At 42.3% G+C, this 24,328-nt stretch overlaps 1 protein-coding gene across 1 annotated transcript in view; it reads right to left on the reverse strand.

The window, feature by feature from the left end:
• The window catches only part of LOC309700493 (uncharacterized protein), a 2,098,293-nt gene that overhangs the window by 539,911 nt on the left and 1,534,054 nt on the right, over window positions 1–24,328 (reverse strand). The window contains exon 55 of the mRNA XM_082524046.1: window positions 21,590–21,766. Within this exon, the coding sequence (XP_082380172.1) occupies window positions 21,590–21,766 (177 nt within the window). The remainder of the gene's footprint in view (window positions 1–21,589; window positions 21,767–24,328) is intronic.

Consider the following 24,328-nt stretch of genomic DNA (forward strand, 5'->3'; position numbering starts at 1 on the left):
TAATCATGATTATGCAAATTCTCATGACCATTGATCAACAACCACTGATCAATGGTCCTGAGTACCATTCACAGAGAGTTGGAGAACGGCTGCAATCACAGCATTGTAAGATGGTGACAGATGTACCCTTAGGCCCCCTCCTTGATTCAGAGAGGGTCTTTCCCTTTTCACGTAAATGGTCTCCTTGACTCCGCCCTCAAACCAGCGTTCATTGCAGTTATTGTTGACAATCACATTGTGTCGTGTAACCATCCAGCTCACATATTCAATGTAAATGATTTGTTGAACTGAAGACATGATGAATGTTCCTGCATTAAAACACATCCAGCCTAGTGTTCTCACTCTCCCTAAATGGATCTGTTACATTAGTGATATATGGGAGTTGTGTTTCAGTCTTTTCCACATGAGGACATTTACATTTAGTTTTTGCTTTACTGATGAGTGGCTGGTTAACCTGCAGTGGTTGAAGTATGTGTCGGTCGTCTGGAAGAGTAGGTGTAGAAGACGTCTTTAATGAATGTAATGCTCTGAAGGTGTCAGTGATTACTGTGAATTCATTATAAAAGTGGATTTCAGTGAATAAAGTGAATAAAGACAGGCCCTCATGGTGACGCTCAGGTGTCCATAAAGTGTAACAGGAGAGCTTTGTCATACTTTCAGAGATTTTACATGAGCCAATCTTTCAAAAATTACATAAATAAATAATTCATTCATTCATCCACAGGAAACACAATGCTCATATCTGAAAGTAAACTCTGATATATATCCCCGACTAGAGTTACTACTAAATAAAGGATCGCCCCAAAATGACTAAATATATAAAGACACTCTCCAGAAGAAGTTAAAGGGATTTTATTTATTGTACAAGCAATATCTTCATAAGAATTACAAATTCTGCAGACATATTACCTTCTTACTGAACCTGAACAACTCACACACAGACGTGTCTGCTGCTTATCTTTGTTCAAACATGATGTTTTATCTTCTCTTCAAAACACATTACTCATCTTTCTGGCATCGTGTTACATGAAAACACCTGCATTCTACCTGTGTCATTGTACCACAAAGACAATGATTGCAACACTGTGCTTGCAAAATAGAAGAAATAAGACGACCAGCAAATACATAAAAGATGGTAAAAGTGATTCCATCTTTGTGTCTCCTCCCATTGTTTCCCTAGTCTGTCTAGTTCCCATATTCCCAGGACACCGCTGGACAACAAGTGGGTATTCCAAGACTGAGAGACAGCCAGAGTTGGCAAAAGATCAGACATTCTCCACTTAAGTAGAAGTAAAAATACTATTGTTCCAGTGAAAGTTAAAGTACTGATTCAACTTCATTACTCAGCTAAAGCAAAAAAGTACAGGCTCGAAGCGCTTACAGAGAAAAGCATACAACAGAATACAACAGAATGCTGATGGCGGCAGTAACACACACTTGGAGGAGAGGCTCCAGCCGTCCATTCCAGCCCTATCCCTAACATTAACTCTAACCATAACTTTAACCTTAACCCTATCAGGTCTTGTTTTACAAAGCGATTCATGATTAGAACAAAAAACACATTTACACATACCGATGATTTGTCACATAGCATCGTTACCTGTTGGGATGAGAACGTGTTGTTTCCAGAGCACCACAAATTGGGGTGTCTGTAGCTCAGGTAGAGCAGGAAACCTACTAATCAGAAAGTTGCTGGTTCAATCCCCGCCTGCTCCAGCCTGCATGCCAAATATCCTTGGGCAAGATGCTAACCCCAAGTTGCTCTCCGATGCATCCATCGGGAGGATGAATGCGTATTAATGTTAGATAGAAAGCACTTACAGAGAAAAAGCATAGAAAAAAGTGAGTGCATGAATGAGGCAAGTTGTAGAGAGTAGAAAGGTTTTATACAAGAACCAGTTCATTTACCGTTATATTTTAGTTTCATTTTCAGTTCTGTACTTTTTACATGTAATATTGATTCATTAGATTGACTACATGCATTAGACCTAACTTGCTGACAGCAAATTTAAACAACCGTAATAATTTATTTTCAGCGTCTGAAATATTTATTTAGTTTGTTTTTTGTTTTCTTTTTGGCTCCTGATATTAGTCAACTACTATTTGTCAATGTTGAACTAATAATGAATCTAAGAAAAGCTATTTGTCACGGTTGGCCAGCGTCAACCGTGGGGATGTGAGGAAGGAGGAGCCAGGCACGGAGCTCTGAATGCAAGCAGTGCGTTTATTTACAGTGAATGGAAAATAACAATAAATCCGCAGTGCGTTCCCGACTCCCGTGAAATGTCCTCTTCCCAGTGCTAGTGTTCCTTGTCTCCGCTCCTCAGTGTCTGAGCACCCCGTGCTCGCTGCCCTCTCATCTCCACGCTTCTCCTGGGGAGATAACAAACAGGCAGCCGTAAGACACATACAATGCGGCAGACTATCCGTACTGACTGGCCGAGAGACTAACGTGAAGTCACGCAATGATCCAGCGTCAGAGAGAGCGCCACCGCATTCTCAAGTAGCTCCTCTGACAAGGCTTGATCAGCTGTGTGATGGTCTTCAAGTGTGGCCAACCACCTGGCAGGGCCACACCCACCAGGCCTGAAGGTGCCTGTAAACAGGTGCTCTCAGAAACTCCGGCATCCACACACACACACACAGATATACCTGCAAGCAGGGAGAACGAGGGACAGCACACCAAAAACACACATGTCCATAACTGCTGGGTCGTTTAGACTCCTGAGCTGTGCACGAGGGGTCGAACACCCACTGGAAGGCCGGGCACTGGTTTTCAACCGTAATATACCTGATGTGCTCAGGTAACCTGTAGCGCCATGAAACCTCTGTCACACCAGGGCGCATAAAAAATGATGCTTTAAGAGACTGATGGGATCGGGCAGCAGGGAAAACATCCACAAAATGCTACTTTCAGTTTGACTCCCTAAGACTACCTAAACTAAGTAGAGTCATTACATGCTTGTTAAAAGCAAACTCTCATATAGTTTTTAATGTGCTTCTTTCATTACAATGACTAGATAAAGAATGTGGCCCTGTCTCTATTTAACACTGGCTACCCCAAAATGTTTCCAAACCTACAACCGTAACTTTCACTGAGAGATTTTTAGATACGGTTATTGAAGCTGTGGGGTTAATTTTTTAAGTAACATGAGAGAGAGGCAGCAGCATACTGTTAGATTATAATATTATTTTATGCCATGTTATACCCCTAACTAAAGATTGTGAATTATTATGTAGTTTTAGTTTGCATTATTCTCCTGAATTAGAAGAAGCTGATAACTATTGCATTAGTTAAACTGATTTGCATTACATTAGACTGCTGATTTATTGTGGATGAATGATATTGTTTTATGATGCATAATACTGCTGCAGAAAGTCATCGCCTTATTTGTCTGATTAGAAGAGAACAGAGCATGCTGGAGTTTTCTGCCCCAACTCAGCAGGAGCAGATAAACGGGGAGCCAAGGTCGTAGCTTAGGCGCCGTGTGAGAGAAAAGCATGTGAATGTTTAGGCTTTTATGATAAGGTGGAGGCACCAGAGGCTATAAGAGTTTGAGCAATGCTCCACCATTTTGAGATCTGAGGCTGTCTGCATACGGTGTCCATCTCCCACGCGTGTGATCATTAAAATCATCGTTTGACTTAACCCGGCCGGACCAGTGTTGTTATTGTGGTTTTTTCTCTTGTCTCTTGTCTCCATCCCCATATTTTGAACCATAACAATACACACAGAGCATCAGTGATAGAAAGCTAGGCTAACATAGGGTAGCTACCTGTTCAAGGAGAAACATGTATAGGCCCATCTCAAGTGCCAGTGAACATCTAAATGATTCAGGGAAGACTTTGGAGAAAGTGCTGTGGGGAGATGAAACCAAATTCCAATTATGTGGCTTTAACTGACCTTTTGAAATAGGAGTGTGATGCAAAAAGTAGCATCCCCGCAGTCAAGCAGAGAGATGGAAACATTATGATGTGGGCTACAGGACGACTTAGTCGGGGTTCCAAGCAGTCAGGAAATGTGACATCGTCAGACTGCAGGCCATGGATTGGCTCGTCAGTCGCGGCACTCAATGAGTCATGAGACGGTGTCTTTCACTAAAATCAAAACTGCAGTTTTTTAAAAACCCTGCAACAAGGCAAATAGCTGCACAACACCGTGGTTTCCAAGTGTGACAAAAAGCCACAGATACATCATTCACACATTCACACACTGGTGATGGCAGCTACATTCAGAATCAGAATCAGAATCAGAATACTTTATTGATCCCTGGGGGAAATTATTTTTTGTTACAGTGCTCCATTTTAAACCAACATTAAGACAAGACAGACAATACGCTAACTAAGAATAGTACAATATATACATATATATACATACATACATACATAAGTCACTTATAAATAAATATTTGGAAAAGAAACATGTGTAGTTGTAGCAGCAAACAGTGTGTTAAGTGGATGCGTTGTACAGGGAGATGGCCACAGGCAGGAATGATTTCCTGTGTCGTTCAGTGGTGCTTTTCGGTAATCTCAGTCTCTCACTGAACGAGCTCCTGTGACTGACCAACATGTCATGGAGTGGGTGGGAGGTGTTATCCAACATTGTCTTTATCTTGGACAGCATCCGCCTCTCCGACACCACCTTGAGGGAGTCCAGCTCCATCCCCACAACATTGCTGGCCTTACGGATCAGTTTATTAAGTCTGTTGGCATCTGCGACCCTCAGCCTGCTCCCCCAGCATGCAACAGCATAGAGGATCGCACATTGTAGCCACAGCTGCCCTGGGGCGCACTGACAGAACATTGCAGAACCTTCAGCACCTCGTATGAAAAATATTTGACTGTGTGCATGCTTTTAGCACTGTTTGGATTTGAGAAAATCTAAAATAAATCGAAATTTGCTTTTAGAAGTTGTTTTATAAAGTTCAGTGGTATATTATGCATACAATAGGACATCTATTTAGATTTACATCTTCCACAGAAAAAACTGCACATTACTGAAACTTAGTATACTGGACTTTGCTGTTGTCCCACACAGGTTCAATTTCGAGTGGTAGATGGCTCAGTGCTCAGTCAACCAAGATTTTATGATAGTGGGCACAATGAGATAGATAAGCTGCTTGTAAACAGTACTTTTATGCTCTCTTTTTCCATTTGGATAAGAAAGAAAGAACCAGGAAACAAAGGCAAACAAATAATCTGTGCCTTTATCCCAGATTCACATTATAGGAACAGCTGCTCAATGACCACTGTAGTCTTTGCTTACAGCACTTTTATCTAGATCTATGCAAAGTGATCCACTACACCTACTTTTACAGTTAAATCATTTTATGAGCACTGATGCCATTTTAATCTGAGTTTCTACTCAAATACAATCAGTAAAGAAAAACACAGTCTGTGACGTTTGTTTTGAAGGAAAAGGTATTCCCTGCAAATGTTTATCTGTGTGAGACTATTCAGAAAACAGTCATTTTGTTTTATAGGTGAGACACTTGGCCTCTTTTTTCCTTGTTCTACGTTTGTCTTTTGTCCGATTACTCTGGAACACAAGATGGAAAACTGATATTCTCATGTTAAAAATATAGAAAAAGGATTTTATCACCCATAAATGTTAACTTCTCATGCCTCTAAGCACAAGCAGGAGCAGAAGTGCCCTCTGCAGTTTGTGTGTGGAAGTGCAAAAGCTAACAGCACCTGGTTTTCCCAGGCGGTCTCCCATCCAAGTACTGACCAGGCCCGACCCTGCTTAGGTCACGATATCGGGCAAGCAGAGCTGAAGAGGAGGATGCAGGAGGCCTGTGTGTGTTCAGCAGCCTGCTGCATTGGAGTTTGCCTGGTAACAGATGACTCAAACAGCCCACACACCCGCTGGACGTGACCGCAAACATGCCCCCCTACACCTTTTACATAGCCCGGCTGCTCGAGTTCTTTTGCTGGTTTTTCCCGCGACCCCCCACCTTCTTCAAATCCAACAAAAGTGGTATCAAACGTTTATGCTACGTTTGTGCTGTAAAAATTTTTGTTTGTGCTGCTATCATTTTAAAGATATTCAAGAAAATTTCTAGAGGTCCCCAGAGGTCAACCAGCCCCCCCACATTAATTAAATCAAACAAAACTGGTGTCAATCAACTGTGCTACGCTTGTGCTGGTTTGTGCTGCTAAAATTCTCGTTTCTGCTGCTTCTGTTTTAAAGATATTAACGAAAATGTAAAGGTCAAAAGGTCTCTTCAGTATCCTTCCTGATGGCAGCAAACTGAAGACGCTGTTGAAGAGATGAGTGGAGTCACCTGTAATGAAGAGGACCTTTCGAATGAGGCAGGCACAGTAGATCTCCTGGGGAGGGAGGCAAGAGAGGACCCTGCAATCCTCTCCACTGCTCTCACTACCCGTTGTCATATTTTTCCTGCAGGACCCAGTGCAGGAGTCATACCACACAGTGATGCAGTTGGTGAGGATACTTTCAATGGTGCTCTTTAGAAGGTGCTCATAGTGGGGGTTGAATCTCTTGTCAGCAGAGTGAAGAGAATTGTTATGTGCATTATTATTCAGCCCCCTTTGGTCTGAGTGCAGTCAGTTGCCCATAGACATTGCCTGGTGAGTGCTAATGACTAAATAGAGTGCACCTGTGTGTAATGTAATGTCAGTACAAATACAGCTGCTCTGTGACGGCCTCAGAGGTTGTCTCAGAGAATACTGGGAGCAGCAACACCATGAAGTCCAAAGAAACACTCTGATGGACGTGTGGACAGCAATGCTGCCTTGAACAGTACCGATGTTTCAGGGCTGGGTGACGTTGTTGGGTGGGACATCTACATCCTGACATATCAAGGTTACTTTACTTTTAGGTCAATTTGCTTTACAGAAAAATAATAGCATTTGTCATCAAGATATTTATATGACTGCACTTGCTCAGGTTTGTCCGGATTTCAAACTGTTCTAAAAGTCTTTTGATTCAAATCTGGGGCTGTGTTATTGAAAGAAGCAGAGAAATCGATGAACTGAAGTCCTTTACTCTCTACATGTTTGACAATCAGGTGAAGTAGAATCAAAAGCACGTCCTCCACTCCTCTATTGGGCTTATGTGCAATCTGCATTGAATCAAGCTGAAGTTCAGTGTCTTCCATAATCACATTTCTGATGATTTTTTCAAAGACTGAGGTGAGGGCAGCAGGCCTGAAGTCGTTTAGAACTTTTGGACGACTAGATTTAGGACCAGGAACCACAACAGCTTCTTTCCAAAGAGAGGGCATGAACGATTTATTCAGAATAACCTAAAATATGGGACTGAGTTGTCTGTGACGGTTCTCAGTCATCCAGGTCATTGTAGACTAAGGAGCTTGCAAAGAAAAGCGTCTGGACTTCTTTGAGTTGCTTGAAGACGTTTCACCTCTCATCTGAGAAGCTTCTTCAGTTCTAAGGGTCAGTTGGTGGGGAGTCCCAGATTTAAACCCAGTGGGAGTTTCCCCCCAAAGAGGGACAAAGGACCCCCTGATGATCCTCTACGTAATCACATGAGCCAAGGTGTGAAAGCGGGTGGGGGTCCTAATCAGCCAGGGTTTCGGGTGAGCTCATTGTGAAACCTGGCCCCACCCTATCATGTGATTTCCTGAGGTCAGATGGCCCAGGATGTGAGTGGGCGTTAAGGTGTCTGGGGAGGGAACTCAAAACTGGATTATAGATTATTTATATTATATATTGATATTATTTATCTGAATATTTATTTATCATAACTCTGTTTCTACACTCACTTTATATGAGTGCTTGTTGTTTCTTGTATTTTTGCTGCTATGACAACTCAGTTTCCCTCCTGGATTAATAAAGTTTCTCTGATTCTGAAATACAGTGAGCCATTATATTTGTAGTTTCTAACTAACAATATAAAGGCTCTGCAACCGATAGTGCCACAGCACGTCCCACTGGCAGCTGAAGGAGCTTTTATACAAAGGACTTTGTAATTGAAGCTTTATTTATACAGGTCGGCTCATTGAGACTCAATGTCTCATTTACAAGAGAGACCTGTTCCAGACACACATATTAAAATTACAACAATAAGAGAAAAGTTTGTGTAATGTACTCAGTCACATTAAAAACGAGAACAAGTTCCCAGAGATGGTTTCACAAAAACATGTGTACGTCTTTTGAAGTCTGCAAGTGAAATCAACGGAGAGCCTTAAATCCTTCGGTTATGTTTTCCATGAAGACGGAGCAGAAAAGGAGAACGCCTTCTTCCCAAGCTCTGCATGAACTGATGGAACAGTGGATGTAATGATGTCCTGAGACTGCAGGCTGTGACTAAACTGTTTGCCTAACATGTACTCTGATGAATAGGAGGCAGTAACCCAGAAACAGATTGATAGATAAAATGATACTAATGGACCATCCTGTGTAAGACCAATGAGGACCAGTTAACCAGAGAACACAGAGTATAGTGGTGTTCTTCTGTTGTAGAGAAAGATTAAAAATATAAGACACTGGCTCAGCTATGATATTTGCAGCCAAGTGCAAGAAGGAAGGAGAACGATTGTGAGGACGAGTTTCTGGTGTTGGGGCTATTCAAAGCCTTACAAACCTCTTCTACTGTGACAGGTGTGAAGGAAAAGGTATCAGTAAGCAGGAACTACGAGCAGAGTTGTGTGCAAGAGGTTTACCATCAGATACTGTGCTGAACAAAGAGCAAGAAGCAACAAAGTGTTTGTTAAAGCAACATTTCAGTTTTGTGTGACACAGGAGTGGAGTCGATATTTAAGTGAGGAGGAAGCTCTGAGGAGTCACAGCTGGCAGAGACACTTTATAGTTTGCCAAAACCTCCTACGGTCGTTTGGACTGTCAGTCGTTAAAGTAAAAAATAGTTACATCTTGATGATGGAGGCAGTAATCCGATTACACAGCTAATGAAAACGTAGCCAATCAGCATCAGAGCCAGACTTCCTGCCCAGGCCTGGTTTCTCTCATGTAGGAGATCGGCCGGTACTGAACCAAACCAGGCCTGTCCCGACCTTTCACCCTGACCTGGCAAAAAGGGGCGTGTCTGTCCACAAAGTAGACACAACTCTCCTGTAAATGTTCCCAAACTGACATTGTCAGCCTGTTTAATACGACCCCAGTTCAAACTGATGCGGGCTCGGAGCGTGAGATTTTAGTGTTTCTCACAGCACCAACTATGCAGTGATCACTCAGGTCGTTGGCAAAAACTGCAGATGTGGAAAACTTACGCAGCATATTAGTTAAAAAAGGTCAATAAGAGCAGATTTATCTGGGTGTTTAGGATCAAGGCGTGTGAGGCTTTAAATAATTTGAGTCAGTTTTAAAAACAAGCAGCGTGCCTTAAAATCATCAGACACAGAAGAAAGCCAGTCCCAATGAAAATCATCCATCTGAAAGACGTCATTAAAATGCAGCTCAGATAAAAGTTGAACCAGAGACGGTGATGTGCTGGGGGAAGCAGGTGGAGGCTGATAGCAGCCAACAACAGTCTGATTTCCAAACAGATCAATAGTTAAGGCCAAGATTTCAAATGGCTGAGGTGCAGATGGAGAGAACAAGACTTGAGCAGCAAGACAGAGCTTCACATAAACTTCCAGACCTCCGCCTTTTCTGGGACAGTCTGAGAGCTAAATGTTAAATCCATCAGTTGCTACGTTTTTATCCAGTAAAGATTTGGAAAGTCTCAGAAACAACAACGATACCAGCACCGCTTGAACAGGCCCAGATTCCAATCATATCCATGTTAGGAAGCACACGACGTGATGCACGTGTAACCCAGACAGTTTTTAACATCTGCTGGTGTTTCACATTCAGCCAGAGGCCCAGGGTTAGGTTGGATACCAGACAATAATAAAAGCATCGTTATTAGACTCTAGAGCTCGTTTATAGCTGACACCACATGTAGAGTTTAAGTTCACACAGAGACGATGACATTTTTCTAAAACCAGCAAACAATAAACAAGAAATGTAACAAGAGTTTCAGAAGAAGCTGTTTTACAGAGAAATGATTCCCTGAAGACAAAATTATTATTATCATCTTTATTTCTCCAGGTGAAAATTTAATTGAGATTAAAAATGTTGTTTTCAAGAGAGACCTGGCATCATGGCAGCAAGAGTCAGAAATACATCATAATTCAAACAAATACAAAATAGGAAAAACATCCTACATAAACTTCATAAAGTTTCATTAACAGACTTTGAACAATGGACTTCAAACTTCCCCCCAAAACAACAGAAACATTTGAAGATAATGAATGACATTTATCCCTCTAAAGAAGGACTTAGACTACGATTTAATATGAATGAGAACATGTTCATAAATGGATGCAACCAAAGATTTCATCAATCCCTGATTTAGAGACAACAGAACGTTTGGTTTGATTTCACAAGATAAGAATGACGACTGAGTTGGAAGATTGTTTTACGTTTAGTCAAATCTTTCATACATAAAGTCGGATTACAAAATCATCCCCTAAATTTGTTGTTTTATTCAAGGAATTGAAATTATAGAGAAAATCTGTGAAATGACTTAAAGAAAACAAACCACAAAAACTCTATGATGCTCTAAACCTCCTGGTTTAGGTCGGACACCTTTCTGATGATGAGTGCATCTAACATTTCCTCAGAAGTCAATGTGCCATATGATTGCATTAGCAATAAATCACACACTATATAGAACCACTTCATAGGATTATATTTGTGCACAGATGTTTGCAGCTATCAGCGAATATTTATCAGCTACAGTGGGGCAAAAAAGTATTTAGTCAGCCACCGATTGTGCAAGTTCCCCCACTTAAAATGATGACAGAGGTCAGTAATTTGCACCAGAGGTACACTTCAACTGTGAGAGACAGAATGTGAAAAAAAAATCCATGAATTCACATGGTAGGATTTGTAAAGAATTTATTCGTAAATTAGGGTGGAAAATAAGTATTTGGTCACCTCAAACAAGGAAAATCTCTGGCTCTCACAGACCTGTAACGTCTTCTGTAAGAAGCTTTTCTGTCCCCCACTCGTTACCTGTATGAATGGCACCTGTTTGAACTCATCATCTGTATAAAAGAGACCTGTCCACAGCCTCAAACAGTCAGACTCCAAACTCCGCCATGGCCAAGACCAAAGAGCTTTCGAAGGACACCAGGAAAAGTATTGTAGACCTGCACCAGACTGGGAAGAGTGAATCTATAATAGGCAAGCAGCTTGGTGTGAAAAAATCAACTGTGGGAGCAATCATCAGAAAATGGAAGACATACAAGACCACTGATAATCTCCCACGATCTGGGGCTCCACGCAAGATCTCATCCCGTGGGGTCAAAATGATCATGAGAACGGTGAGCAAAGATCCCAGAACCACACGGGGGGACCTGGTGAATGACCTGCAGAGAGCTGGGACCAAAGTAACAAAGGTCACCATCAGTAACACACTACAACGGCAGGGAATCAAATCCCGCAGTGCCAGACGTGTTCCGCTGCTGAAGCCAGTGCATGTCCAGGCCCGTCTGAAGTTTGCCAGAGAGCACATGGATGATACAGCAGAGGATTGGGAGAATGTCATGTGGTCAGATGAAACCAAAGTAGAACTTTTTGGTATAAACTCAACTCGTCGTGTTTGGAGGAAGAAGAATACTGAGTTGCATCCCAAGAACACCATACCTACTGTGAAGCATGGGGGTGGAAACATCATGCTATGGGGCTGTTTTTCTGCCAAGGGGACAGGACGACTGATCCGTGTTAAGGACAGAATGAATGGGGCCATGTATCGTGAGATTTTGAGCCAAAACCTCCTTCCATCAGTGAGAACTTTGAAGATGAAACGAGGCTGGGTCTTCCAACATGACAATGATCCAAAACACACCGCCCGGGCAACAAAGGAGTGGCTCCGTAAGAAGCATTTGAAAGTCCTGGAGTGGCCTAGCCAGTCTCCAGACCTCAACCCCATAGAAAATCTGTGGCGGGAGTTGAAAGTCCGTGTTGCTCGGCGACAGCCCCAAAACATCACTGCTCTCGAGAAGATCTGCATGGAGGAATGGGCCAAAATACCAGCTACTGTGTGTGCAAACCTGGTAAAGACCTATAGTAAACGTTTGACCTCTGTTATTGCCAACAAAGGTTATGTTACAAAGTATTGAGTTGTATTTTTGTTATTGACCAAATACTTATTTTCCACCCTGATTTACCAATAAATTCTTTACAAATCCTACCATGTGGATTCATGGATTATTTTTTCGCATTCTGTCTCTCACAGTTGAAGTGTACCTCTGGTGCAAATTACTGACCTCTGTCATCATTTTAAGTGGGGGAACTTGCACAATCGGTGGCTGACTAAATACTTTTTTGCCCCACTGTATTTTGAAACAAAGAAAGACTTTTTATCCATAACAGCAAATGAACTGTACAACAGAAAATACAAATGCTATTTATGGTCACCTCACAACAATGATAAGAAAAATAAACTGGGCTAATATGTCATGTTTGTTACTACCAGTGTTGGTCAAGTTACTTGAAAAAAGTAATCAGTAACTAATTACTGATTACTCCCCCCAAAAAGTAATCCCGTTACTTTACTGATTACTTATTTTCAAAAGTAATTAATTACTTAGTTACTTAGTTACTTAGTTACTTTTTAAAAACACGATTTACAACCTGAAGAGGTGATAAAGTGATAGATCTTTCAGCCCAATTCTACTTTTTCTACATAATCCATCATACAAAATGTAATCAAATGGAAAAGTCTCTTTTTTTAACTTGTTTTATTAGTTTTAATCTTTTAACTTTATGCATCAAGCAAAACATTTAATTATATGCAACATTCTCTGACTTGAATAAATTAGTTTAACATTTAAACCTATTTTCTACACATTCCAGCACATAAAATAAAATATTTTTTGTGTTTTCACTCTCTCTTTCAAACAGATGCAAGTAAAACACAGCAGAAAATAAATAAAGTCAAAGACTCAGCGGTCCTTTTGCTCTATTTTCACCTGTAAAGCAGGAGCAGGGTAGGCGGAGGGTTACCCTGGTGTAGGTGTGCTGCGGTCAGTTGAAGAATCCGCGCGAGTGTCTCTGTGAGTTTCCCATCACGTCGTAGCTACTCGGTGCTTGCTCGGAAGTTTAGGGGTTTTTTTCGCTGTAAAAATAAGTTTTCTTCCCACGCACGATGGACGCTAATGTTTTTGTCACTTTTTATGGAATCAAACTCAAAGTAAGGTCAGTACTTCCACACTTTAAACGCTGCACGCTCATACTCTCTCCCGCACTCGATATATTATCCATTGTTGATCTGCACACAGCTGCTGTCACCAACGTCGCACTTGCTTACGTCACTGTCATGAGACATTCTCGCAAAAAAAATCACGGTTTTAGTAACGCAGTAACGCAGCGTTCCTACGGGAAAGTAACGGTAATCTAATTACCGATTTTGCAATAGTAATCCCTTACTTTACTCGTTACTTGAAAAAAGTAATCAGATTACAGTAACGCGTTACAAGTAACGCGTTACTGCCCATCTCTGGTTACTACAGAGACACACATGTTAATGTGATCTCTGGTCTCCTCTGAGTGGGAGTTATTATAACTGACTGTAAAAAGTCAGCACAAGGAAAATAAACTGCACCTAAACTTGGTTTATATCTGACCCAGACAGACTGCAGGTCATAACTTCTTACCTGAAGTTCAGTTCACCTGACACTCGGACCGGCGGCCGCCTCAGGTCTCTGCTCCTCCTGCCTCCCCTTTCCCTCATCCACCTGCTGCCTCTGTGGAAGCTCCGCCATAGCCACCACCAAACAACTGACTTATTTTTACACATCGACCAGCATCCAGCCAATCCGCCATCTTTCATTGTTTATACCGTTACAAAAAAAAAAAAAAAACATCATCAGCCCATAAAAACGAAAAATCACCATCAGTATGCCCGATGGCCAGTCCAGCTATGGTCGTGCCATCAGTTAACCCTTCACGTGGCAGCTGTGACACGCGTGCCCAGGGTTGCCGACCCCTGCTCTAAAGCATCTGATTTGGATTCCTGAGATCAAATATATTTTCCTTTGTGTTTGTTTTCTTCCCATTTGTGGCTTTAATGTAGTGTTACATCCTGTTTGTTTGCTTCCATCTGTATACATGTCCAGATTCACTGTTATGTTTCTATTCTTACATTGCTGTGTGATCACTGTTCCCTCTGCTGAGTGATGTGACCTTTTGTATCTCACACTGATACTTGTCATATTTGTATCTGCGCCTAAAAGATAAAAAGTTTTCCATGCTAAAACACAGCTCCACCTCCTGCAGTTCTCCCTCTGAACCACTAGATGTCTCTGTTATCTAAATGAAGACGTGCAGCACAGCAACCACAGCAGCGCTCAGATCACACGTGTCCTGTTATTATGTATAAAAGCATGAAACAGGTGAGACAGGTGGGATCAATATTAATGTTGTGGAAATATATGAAAAAGCAACAGAAGAGTGAAAACATTTCCTGTTTCTAGAAAGATCTTTCAGCTCATAGCTGCTCACAGACTGTATTTACAAGTGACAAACTGCAACTCTACAGTACATCTACAGTATATATCAAATATATTCTGTATTCAAATCTATTGAGTGATGTTTGAAAGTCTTTCCAGGTGAGTTTGATCCAGGAGGGTCTGAAGCCAGAGTCAGACAGAGACTGTGCAGAGACTGTAGAAGGACAGAGCAGCAGCAGAGCAGTCCAGATACACTGATGATCCTCTGTCAGATCCAGAGGGACACACAGGGATGATGCTGGACTCTACATTGTGTCTGACAGTGGAGCTGTTCTCAGAGCAGTTCACTCTGCAGCACTGACAGTCATCTGCACTTCTTCTCATTCCTCTGTCAGTCACTGCTGGATGAAGCTCTCCTCTCCACCTCCCAGTAACATGGCCCAGTCAGAGCGTCTCTACACACAAGCTGCTGCTGCTTCAACCTCTCTGGATCATCAGGACACAGCTCCTCCTCTCTCAGCACACACACCGTCCTGTTTACCATCATCAGCTCCACCTGCAGAGAGAAGAAGGAAGAGCAGAGGAGATAAACGAGTGTTTCCAGAGACTCTTCATCAGCTGTCAGTCAGTGATGCAGCACATCCAGTATAAAGAGCAGCAGGGACTTCAGTGCTGGGACTGTACTAGGACTCATTGTTGCTTCACTTTTTCTAATCTTTGGATTTTTATTGAAGTTGATGAAAATGTTTTTCCCTCCTAGTTTGAGTTTGGACTTTCATTCATTAGAAGAACCTTGGTGTGTCCACTCTGAGCTCTGTAGGAACCCCAACAACAAGCCCAACAATCCAGATGGACGGTTCCAGCTGTTAACTGGAGGAATTCCATCCAAACATCTGCTCTCACTAAATTCTTCCTCACCTACAGACTGTGTTCTTCACTGCTTTAAACTTGGAAACGAATGCAGTCATTGGTCTGCGTGCTGCTTTGTTCAGAGAGCTGATTGGCTGTTGACAGCGTTTGATCAGAGCGTGTCAGCCGTTACCATGGTGACCATAAAGGTCAGAAACAGGAAGTGTTTGTGTCCAATCCTGAAGCCTGTCACCATTCTCCTCTCACAGCTTCACTGAGAAGCTGCAGCTTTACAGGAAACACTGGATCTTTGTTTCATACTGACTGTGTTTAGTACAATACTGCTGACAGCACCACCCACTCACTCCATCACTCTACTGACCCCAGAGTCTCCAGTCTGTAGTCTGGACTCTGCTGAAGATCAGACAGCTGCTTCACATCTGGATGCTTCAGGTTGTTCCAGCTCAGGTCCAGCTCTCTCAGATGGGAGGGGTTGGACTTCAGTGCTGCTGCCAGATAATCACAGCTGATCTTTGACAAACCACAGCTCATCAATCTGTATAAAGAATGAAAGATGTAAGTTTATTAGACAAAGTGTGAGCTTGAAATCATTCAGTGTTTCATCATCTGTTCAGAGCTGAAGGAGGTTCAGAATGTAGAAGTTTAGAAAATGGAAACTCCAAACAGCTGAAACCAACAGGAAGCAGCTTCAAACAGGAAACTGTGCAGAGTTTCAGACTATATGTCCTGATGCAGCCAGTTGGATTTTGGAGATTTGAATCTCTGTTCTGTGACTAAGTCCTTGAATCATTTCTTCCAGTTGGTCCAACAAGACAGACTAAGTGTTGGACATGTGTTGTGGCTCCATTAGGGGAGCTTCTAAATGTGATGTGATGGCCCCTCTGGGTCTGTCAGGTCACAGGACTGAAGAGAGCTCAAACTGGGCACACAGTTGTTCCAGTCTGGACCAAAGACTCTATACTGGGACTGAGGGACTGCTTTGACTGCACCCACTGGGACTTTTTAAAGGCTCATGTTCTCACTTAGATCATCGATTTCTACTTACATTTCTTTCTGGGAAAAATGGGGATTACTTTGGAAACAGGAAGTATTTTCCCCAATAAGCAGCCCTGGATTAGTAAATCACTCCAACATGTTCTCAGGCAGAAGAAGCTGTCTTGTTATGAGGGAGAGAAGAAAAAGATTGAGGCACAGAAACTTGTTGAAAGAGAGATAAAGCAGCTAAAATCAGGTGTAAAAGTAAAGCAGAGGATGAGCTGAATAAAGGACACTCAAGGCTGGCTTGGAAAGGAATGAAGTCCATGGTGGGGATGCAGAACAAGGAGCAAAGATGAATGTGATGCTGAATCAGCAGAAGACTTGGACTCATTTGATTCCAGCTTTGATATCATTGATTTCAATGAAGAGCTTTGTGATTGTAGCAAAGGGCTGGTAGCTCTGAGAGTCCCACTGATGAGGTGTTTGTGTGGAAATCTCTTAGTGGGAGCAAAGAGAGAAAAAGCCCTGGTCCTGATGCTGTGGGAGGGAAATGATTGAAGTGTGCTGTGAGGAACTGACTGGGAGATCTTCACACATTTTCCAGTCCTCCTTGGAACAACAGGAAGTTCCCAGCATATGGAAACAAAGGTTAAGTGTCCTATGGCACTCAGTGATGATGGTGCTGTGGCCCCACCACCTCCACCTCTTTGTAAAGGAACTAACTGTAATCTGAAGCTTCAAATGGGACTAAGACTTCCTCCACTAGGTGGCAGTGTCTGATGAGAAAGTGTTAGTGGAGCTGGCCTGGAGTCAAAAACAGGAAGATGCAGGATTTGGGCTGAAATGGGGAAAAGTGGTTCGCACTAGTGCCTTAAAGCAAGAAGGTTGTAGGTTGAAGCTTGTTGGCCTTTCTGTGGAGGTTGGATGTTCTCCCACAGTCCAATGAAATGCTGCTTAGGTTCATTGGTGCTTCTAAATTGGCTGTAGGTGTGGATGTGAGAGAGTGCTTCTCTGTGTCTCTCTGTTGGCCCTGTGATGGACTGCTCACCTGTGCAGGTGGACCACGCCTCTTGCCCTATGACAGCTAGGGCACAGGCTGCAGCCCTGTGAGCCTAAGCTGAATAAACAGTTAGCAAAAATGATCCATAGATGGCCTGAAATCCCCCAGTTAGCAGTTTGGTAGATAGCTATGACATGCTAATCCCATCCAGCAGCTGTATTCTACCTGTAAGCTGATCCCTGCTGAGCCAAAGCACTTTTTCATATACAAATTACAACCTTTAATAGAAACCTATTGGTCAGCATCTTATTAGCCTGCTGTTAGCTTCATTCCACAGAAAACTGAGAGAAACTAACAGAGTTGATAAAGAATAAAGAGAAATGTGCTGATTTAAAGCCTTTGAAGTGCTTCAGATGATCTCTGTCCACTTCTGTCCACTCATTCATTCATGTAAGCTTTCTAATGCAGCTTTGATCTTCACAGTCTGCTTCATGAAACTCATTCTAACCCTGAATGTCAGAGTGTTCCTCCTTCTCTTTCCCATCATTCATGCTGGCAGTGGAGGAGATTTGGATGTTGGACTGTGTTTTGGATGATGTGTGTATGTTTGTGTTGGACTGCTGTCTGTAAAGCAAACGCACATTTTGCTTTGGATTTCAGTGTCAGACAGACTTTAAGGTGGAATGAAGAGTTGGAGAGTTTCACAGTGAATTATCCAGTGGAGGATTTTTCTTCTTCTTTGAAGGTTTGAAATGTGAACATTGTTCTGCTGCAGTCAATGGACTAAACCAGAGAAGAAGAAAACAGACTTTACCATGAAGATCCTCAGTGTGGATCAGTATAATATCAGCCTGATGTCTGCAGTTTAGTGTCAGCACAACTTTCACATCATATTCATCTCAGCACAACTAAAACATGCTGACTGACCTCAGAGTTTCAAGTCCACAACCTGGACTCTCCAGGAAACCACACAGATGCTTCACTCCTGAATCCTGCAGCTTGTAGTTGTCACTCAGCTCCAGCTCTCTCAGATGGGAGGGGTTGGACTTCAGTGCTGCTGCCAGATAATCACAGCTGATCTCTGACAAACCACAGTCGATCAATCTGTATAAAGAATGAAAGATGTAAGTTTATTAGACAAAGTGTGAGCTTGAAATCATTCAGTGTTTCATCATCTGTTCAGAGCTGAAGAAGGTTCAGAATGTAGAAGTTTAGAAAATGGAAACTCCAAACAGCTGACAGAGTTCATACGCCTTTGTCAGGGTCAAATTCAAGCAAGACCATGTGAAAATTAAAACACATCATCCTAGGTGAACTTAAACACCTTTGTTCCCCTTTTGTTAAGACATAGAAAAGTACACCACACAAAAATACTGCAAAAGGAAACGGTCGCCTTATATACATAGTGTATAAACTCAAAATGCACATTTCACTTCAAATTAAGATTAAGGCTTTGAACAGATCACATAGTTCAGTTCAACATATAAGACTTTAAGAATGCACAAGCATCTACTTAAAATCTATTTAATTTATCATCCATGATATTATTTTGTACAATTCCAATGTATTTTGTTCATCTCCCTTAAATAAACAGGCAGTCTTAAAGTATGAAATATTCATATACAAACACATATAAATGTGTGTACTGTCTCAGTGGCTGATAGTACCCCACAGGCCTCAGTGTGAGCTTGAAGACATTTATAATGTTTAAGTAGTTTAATGTGCAGGTGCTGACGATAAACACATTTTGAATGAAAGCCGGGGAACTTTGGTAGCACAGAAACAAGTGGCTATTCTTTGTGACTATATGGATCACTCACAATACCATTATTTCACACAAAGGCACCAAATTAATACTCAAAAAAGCTGCAGCAATACACACAAATATAAACAGTACTTGGTGACAACTTTGCTTTTAGCCTTTAACCCTTCTTGACTACTTTTGATGTGGCCTCTATATTTTACCTTTAAAAACAGTTTATCTTGCCAATCTGTTATTTTCTCATTTTGACCAACTGTATCAGCACAATTTATCTAAATTCAGGCAAAATTTAAAATACAAGTAGAAAGTGATATTTTGACTGTAAAAACCACACACATGTTTAACGAATCATCTTCATAACTTGAAATGCAAATAGAGATTGTACACTTTTAAAAATACGCACACGTTTTGCAAACAACAAAGTTATATGGTACTATTTACCAAAAAATGCAGCCAAGGCTCAGACGTTTTTCATATAATCATTTCAAACTATTTACAGAACAATCAGGTGTCAAACAATAGTTTGTGTCACTCTAACACATATGAGAACAGCACAGGGATAAACCTGCAGGTCTGACAGCAGGTGTGTCACTCAGCGTTTACACTGCAATCTGCCTTTGTTGGCTTTAAGGCAGCAACTGTGACGATCACTAGTAGAACTGACACACAAAACAAAACAACAGCTACACACTAAATACACAAGACAACAAACTAACTTGAGACCAAACACGGTAAACGTCACAAATCTCTCACGTATCAAAACTCTCTCTCTCTTTCGCTCACTCGCTCTCTCTTGCCGGTCACTCCTAAAACTTCCCCCTTTTGCTAAACAACCAAATGTCATGTTTCCATATCATTTTTGATTGGTCGACATGGTACATTTTCCCACCTATAGGGCTTTGGAGCGTGATGTCACGGGAGATGGGCCATGCCCCCTTCCGCCATGACAGTAGGCCAGCCAAAGGATACCATTTCAGCTATGGATCGTACGTGTTGTGTTGTCGGTTGCAACGTTAGATCACACGATCGTGAAGGCAAGAAGCTGGATAACGGGCTCTCTTTTCATCGTTTTCCGTCCTGGAGGCAACGTGAGGGATCCCATGTATCCGATATTACTAAACAAAGACGTCAGGCTTGGATTGCAGCGGTGAGACGAGCGGATATCTAGTTCTCTGCAATCCCCAGCTTTTTGTTGGTTTGCTCACGGCATTTTCTTTCCGGTGAGTTCTAAATTAATTCATATCACTCTTGAAAGGCTTTTAGTGTGATTTTCAACGTGCTGAGGTCATAGATAATGAGATAAAACATGCTAATGTGTGATGCTGCAGAACCACATCATGTCGACTGAGTAGCTTATGATTTGGCATTATTGCAGGCAAACCAGCATATGAAATGGATGTAACAAATCCAGACTGGGCACCAACACTGCACATGGGGCATGACGACATACCTGTATCAGACTCGGACCGGCACTCAAGGCGTACGCAACGGAAGCGAAAAAGAGCACCCATCGGAGGTAAACAACCCCCCCCCCCTCTAAAAACATACTAAATTGCTATCACTGTACACTAATCCGCACATAACTTCCAGATGAATCACACACCTGTCATTGGAATATTGGTGTACATTTACCTTATGTCTAATTTTATCTTACAGGCTTTCGTTATGCAGCTGCAGAGTCTGAAGGTGTGCCCCGTGCAGAAGTGATTGATGAAGATCTGACAGAAGACCAACAGCAAAATCACAATGTCATGGAGGCAGTGGACAGCAGTTGTGTTGGACAAGTGGAGGTTGAGGTACCAGCTGCAAATGTGGATATACTGAAGAAATGTAAACCTTTTAAAATGATGACAGATTACAAACTCTCAGCTGTGTCTGTAATCAAACCTCTGTAACTTTGCTTCCCTTCAGCAGCATCAGCTCATGTTCACATGTTGATTCATGGTTTGCTTCAGTTTTTGATGGACTGCAGAATATTTTGAAGGTTATCTGCTATAAAAAGCCAGAACAGGAAAATCTGCTTCATGTGTTTCTGTTTGATCCTCAGTGACTTTGACACAAAGGCCTCTGCTGTGATGATCACACCTCTGATCAAGTCTCACAGTGTCAGCTTTGTTTTTATACATATGGATATGTGCTGATAAATGATCAGAGTTATAATATTTCCCACTGTCTGCTGTGTGCCGTGACCTTTGACCTGCTAAAGACAGTCAGCTGTGGATTATTCATTGTTGTGTCTGATACTTAGAACTGTGAGGAAGAACACTACACAGTTAATCAGGGTCCCCTCTCTCTGAATCAGGGAAGGTGGGCAGGCCGCGTGTGGGCCGCGGGCCATACGTTGAGTCTCACTGTTTGAAATGTGAACATTGTTCTGCTGCAGTCAATGGACTAAACCAGAGAAGAAGAAAACAGACTTTACCATGAAGATCCTCAGTGTGGATCAGTATAATATCAGCCTGATGTCTGCAGTTTAGTGTCAGCACAACTTTCACATCATATTCATCTCAGCACAACTAAAACATGCTGACTGACCCCAGAGTTTCAAGTCCACATCCTGGACTCTCCAGGAAACCACACAGATGCTTCACTCCTGAATCCTGCAGGTTGTAGTTGTCACTCAGCTCCAGCTGTCTCAGATGGGAGGGGTTGGACTTCAGTGCTGCTGCCAGATAATCACAGCTGATCTCTGACAAACCACAGTCCATCAATCTGTATAAAGAATGAAAGATGTAAGTTTATTAGACAAAGTGTGAGCTTGAAATCATTCAGTGTTTCATCATCTGTTCAGAGCTGAAGAAGGTTCAGAATGTAGAAGTTTAGAAAATGGAAACTCCAAACAGCTGAAGCCAACAGGAAGCAGCTTCAAACAAACACAACAAGAGAAAAAACTCTGAATGTTTCACATTAAAGTCGTACATTTATCATAAAAACAGGACAAAGACTTGAAAAAGTCGTGTTTTTCCTTCCAGGAACCACAAGGCTTCACTTTTAAAGGTGAAGTGTGACAGAAATGGACATATTTGAAGTCCAACACCTTTTTCCAGTCACATTATTAAAGCAGACAAACTACAAGCTCATTTTCATTCCAACAAGTCATCTTCTGACCTGGACTAACAACACTGGTCTCTATGTGCAGCTGGCTGTGAGACCAGTGCTCAGGGAGCGTCTACAAAGTGCAACACTGAAAGAACATCACACACTAGCTTTGTCCCAAAACGTCGGCTGCATCCTTCGGAGGACCCGGTATTCGCGGCCTACGTGGGCCGGGTCCTTCAAAGACCGAAAAGGCTGGAAGTGCGAGGCTGTGAAATGGGACGGTCTAGCCTTCAGATTTGCGTCACCGCTGTGTTGGTGGAGTTTAATAAACTCGGCCGTCTGCTCCTTGCTATCTAAAATATAACAGGACACTGGCGTAAATTCTCGACCGTCTCACACTTCTGTTTAATCAGTTTCCTGTTTAACGTTTATTCAGCTGTGTGAAAATCCCGGAGGAACTTTGATCTCAGCCAAACCGATTTACTCCGGAACAAATAAAACACAGAAAAAAGGCAAACAATTACATTTTTAAGTTATCTGAGTGACTTATATATCATGTTTCACCTGAGTAGTGAAAGAGCGGGGTCTGAAAACGATGAAGCCGGGCGTCCGCTGCTCTCGCCGGCTGGAGTGACCATTGAACCCCCCGGCTTGCTAGCGAGCGGGTGGGTAACAGACGTCTCCGAAAACGTCGGCACACTTTTGCAAATATGCGATGTCTTGATAAACCGAGCAGATATTTGAAGTTTACACAGCTACTTTCTCGCCTGAAAATATGTTAAAAGTTTATTTTGTGACCCAGAAAGATTAATAAGAGTAATTTGAAAACTTAGTAGCTGCTGCCATTGTTGGCAGCTGAAATTTGGCTGGGCCGCGCTATGAATTCTGGGATATGGTGGGCCACGAAGGACACACCCGACGAATCCTTCAAATTCGGGGAAATGAAGGACGCATTTGTCGGGCACATTTGAAGGAGTCGACAAATACGGACAGCCTTCATCGCCTGGCTGTGACGTAATCGGCCTTCAAATGCAGCCTCTGGAGGATGCAGCCGACGTTTTGGGACACAGCTACTAATTTGCTTCCATCATCCAACCTGAAGAGGAAACAGAGACGCCTCCCCTTCAAAGTAAAAGCTGCTCCTTTTGGACACAGTATCAAAGAAAGTCTACAGTATAACATAGAAAAGACAGAACAAAGTTTTGGTTGTTTTTAAATTGTGCAGAAATGAAACTACACTAAGCTCAATTATGTGACAGACATTTCATCCCATGTCAGTTTGGCCTCATCCTGGGCCGGATTATCCAGCACACACTCTGACCACAGGCCCAGGGGCCACGCACAGCTGGGCTCCATCCAAGAGACAGCAAACAAACCAACACAATAATAAAAAGCACCATGTGATCTTCTTACATCTTCAAGACAAACATAGTAAAAACATGAGCATATTTGTTTCCTGATAAAATGATGTGACAGGTAGAACAGAGTAAAGTGGTGGTGTTACAGCCTTTCTCCCCTCTGCTGCCGAGGCTGTTAGTCTCTCCCAAACTCAGCTACAGGACTTCCAAATGAATGAAAGCAGCAGAAGTGGCTTTACAAATGAAAGAGGAAGAGGAGAAGAAGAGGAGAGGGAGGCCACCCTGACCATCACTCCAGCTGAAAACATCACACTTCCATTAAAGTTGGTGAGAAAATGTTGAGCAGGATGAGCTGCTGGCTAATCTGGAGGCTGTAGCAGCAGCTCACAGTCACAGTGGGTTTCCACTCATGAAAAAGCTCTGGCTGCTTCATTTCTCATCTCATATCAGAGACTTTAATGCTTCACTGAAGCTGTACTGTGATGCTTCCATATTCCAGTGAGGCCTCCATAATGATTTCAGCTGTTCTGTACACACACTGTGTGCCCTGTATGGCTCAAAGTCTCTGCAGCCTGTTTTTATCTGCTATCATCAGATCTTCATCATCCTCATTCACATCCCTCACACACTCTACAGCCTCATCAGCACTGACTTCATCTTCACTGACTGATGGAGCACAACATGAACCTGTGGAGGCTGAAACACTGTCCTGTCAAACATCTCCCCGTCACCACTCCACTTCTGTCAGCCTTTAAATGAACCCTGCTCAAGTCTGTCACTTCTGTTTGGAGCCAAAAGAGGTTAAAGATTACGCCACTACATTCTTGTCTAGAAAATATTAAAGTGTATTTGGTGACACACAAAAAAGGGTAAAAGT

Source organism: Aulonocara stuartgranti (genome assembly GCF_965226115.1).
Source record: "Aulonocara stuartgranti genome assembly, chromosome: 3".
Classification (NCBI taxonomy): domain Eukaryota; kingdom Metazoa; phylum Chordata; class Actinopteri; order Cichliformes; family Cichlidae; genus Aulonocara; species Aulonocara stuartgranti.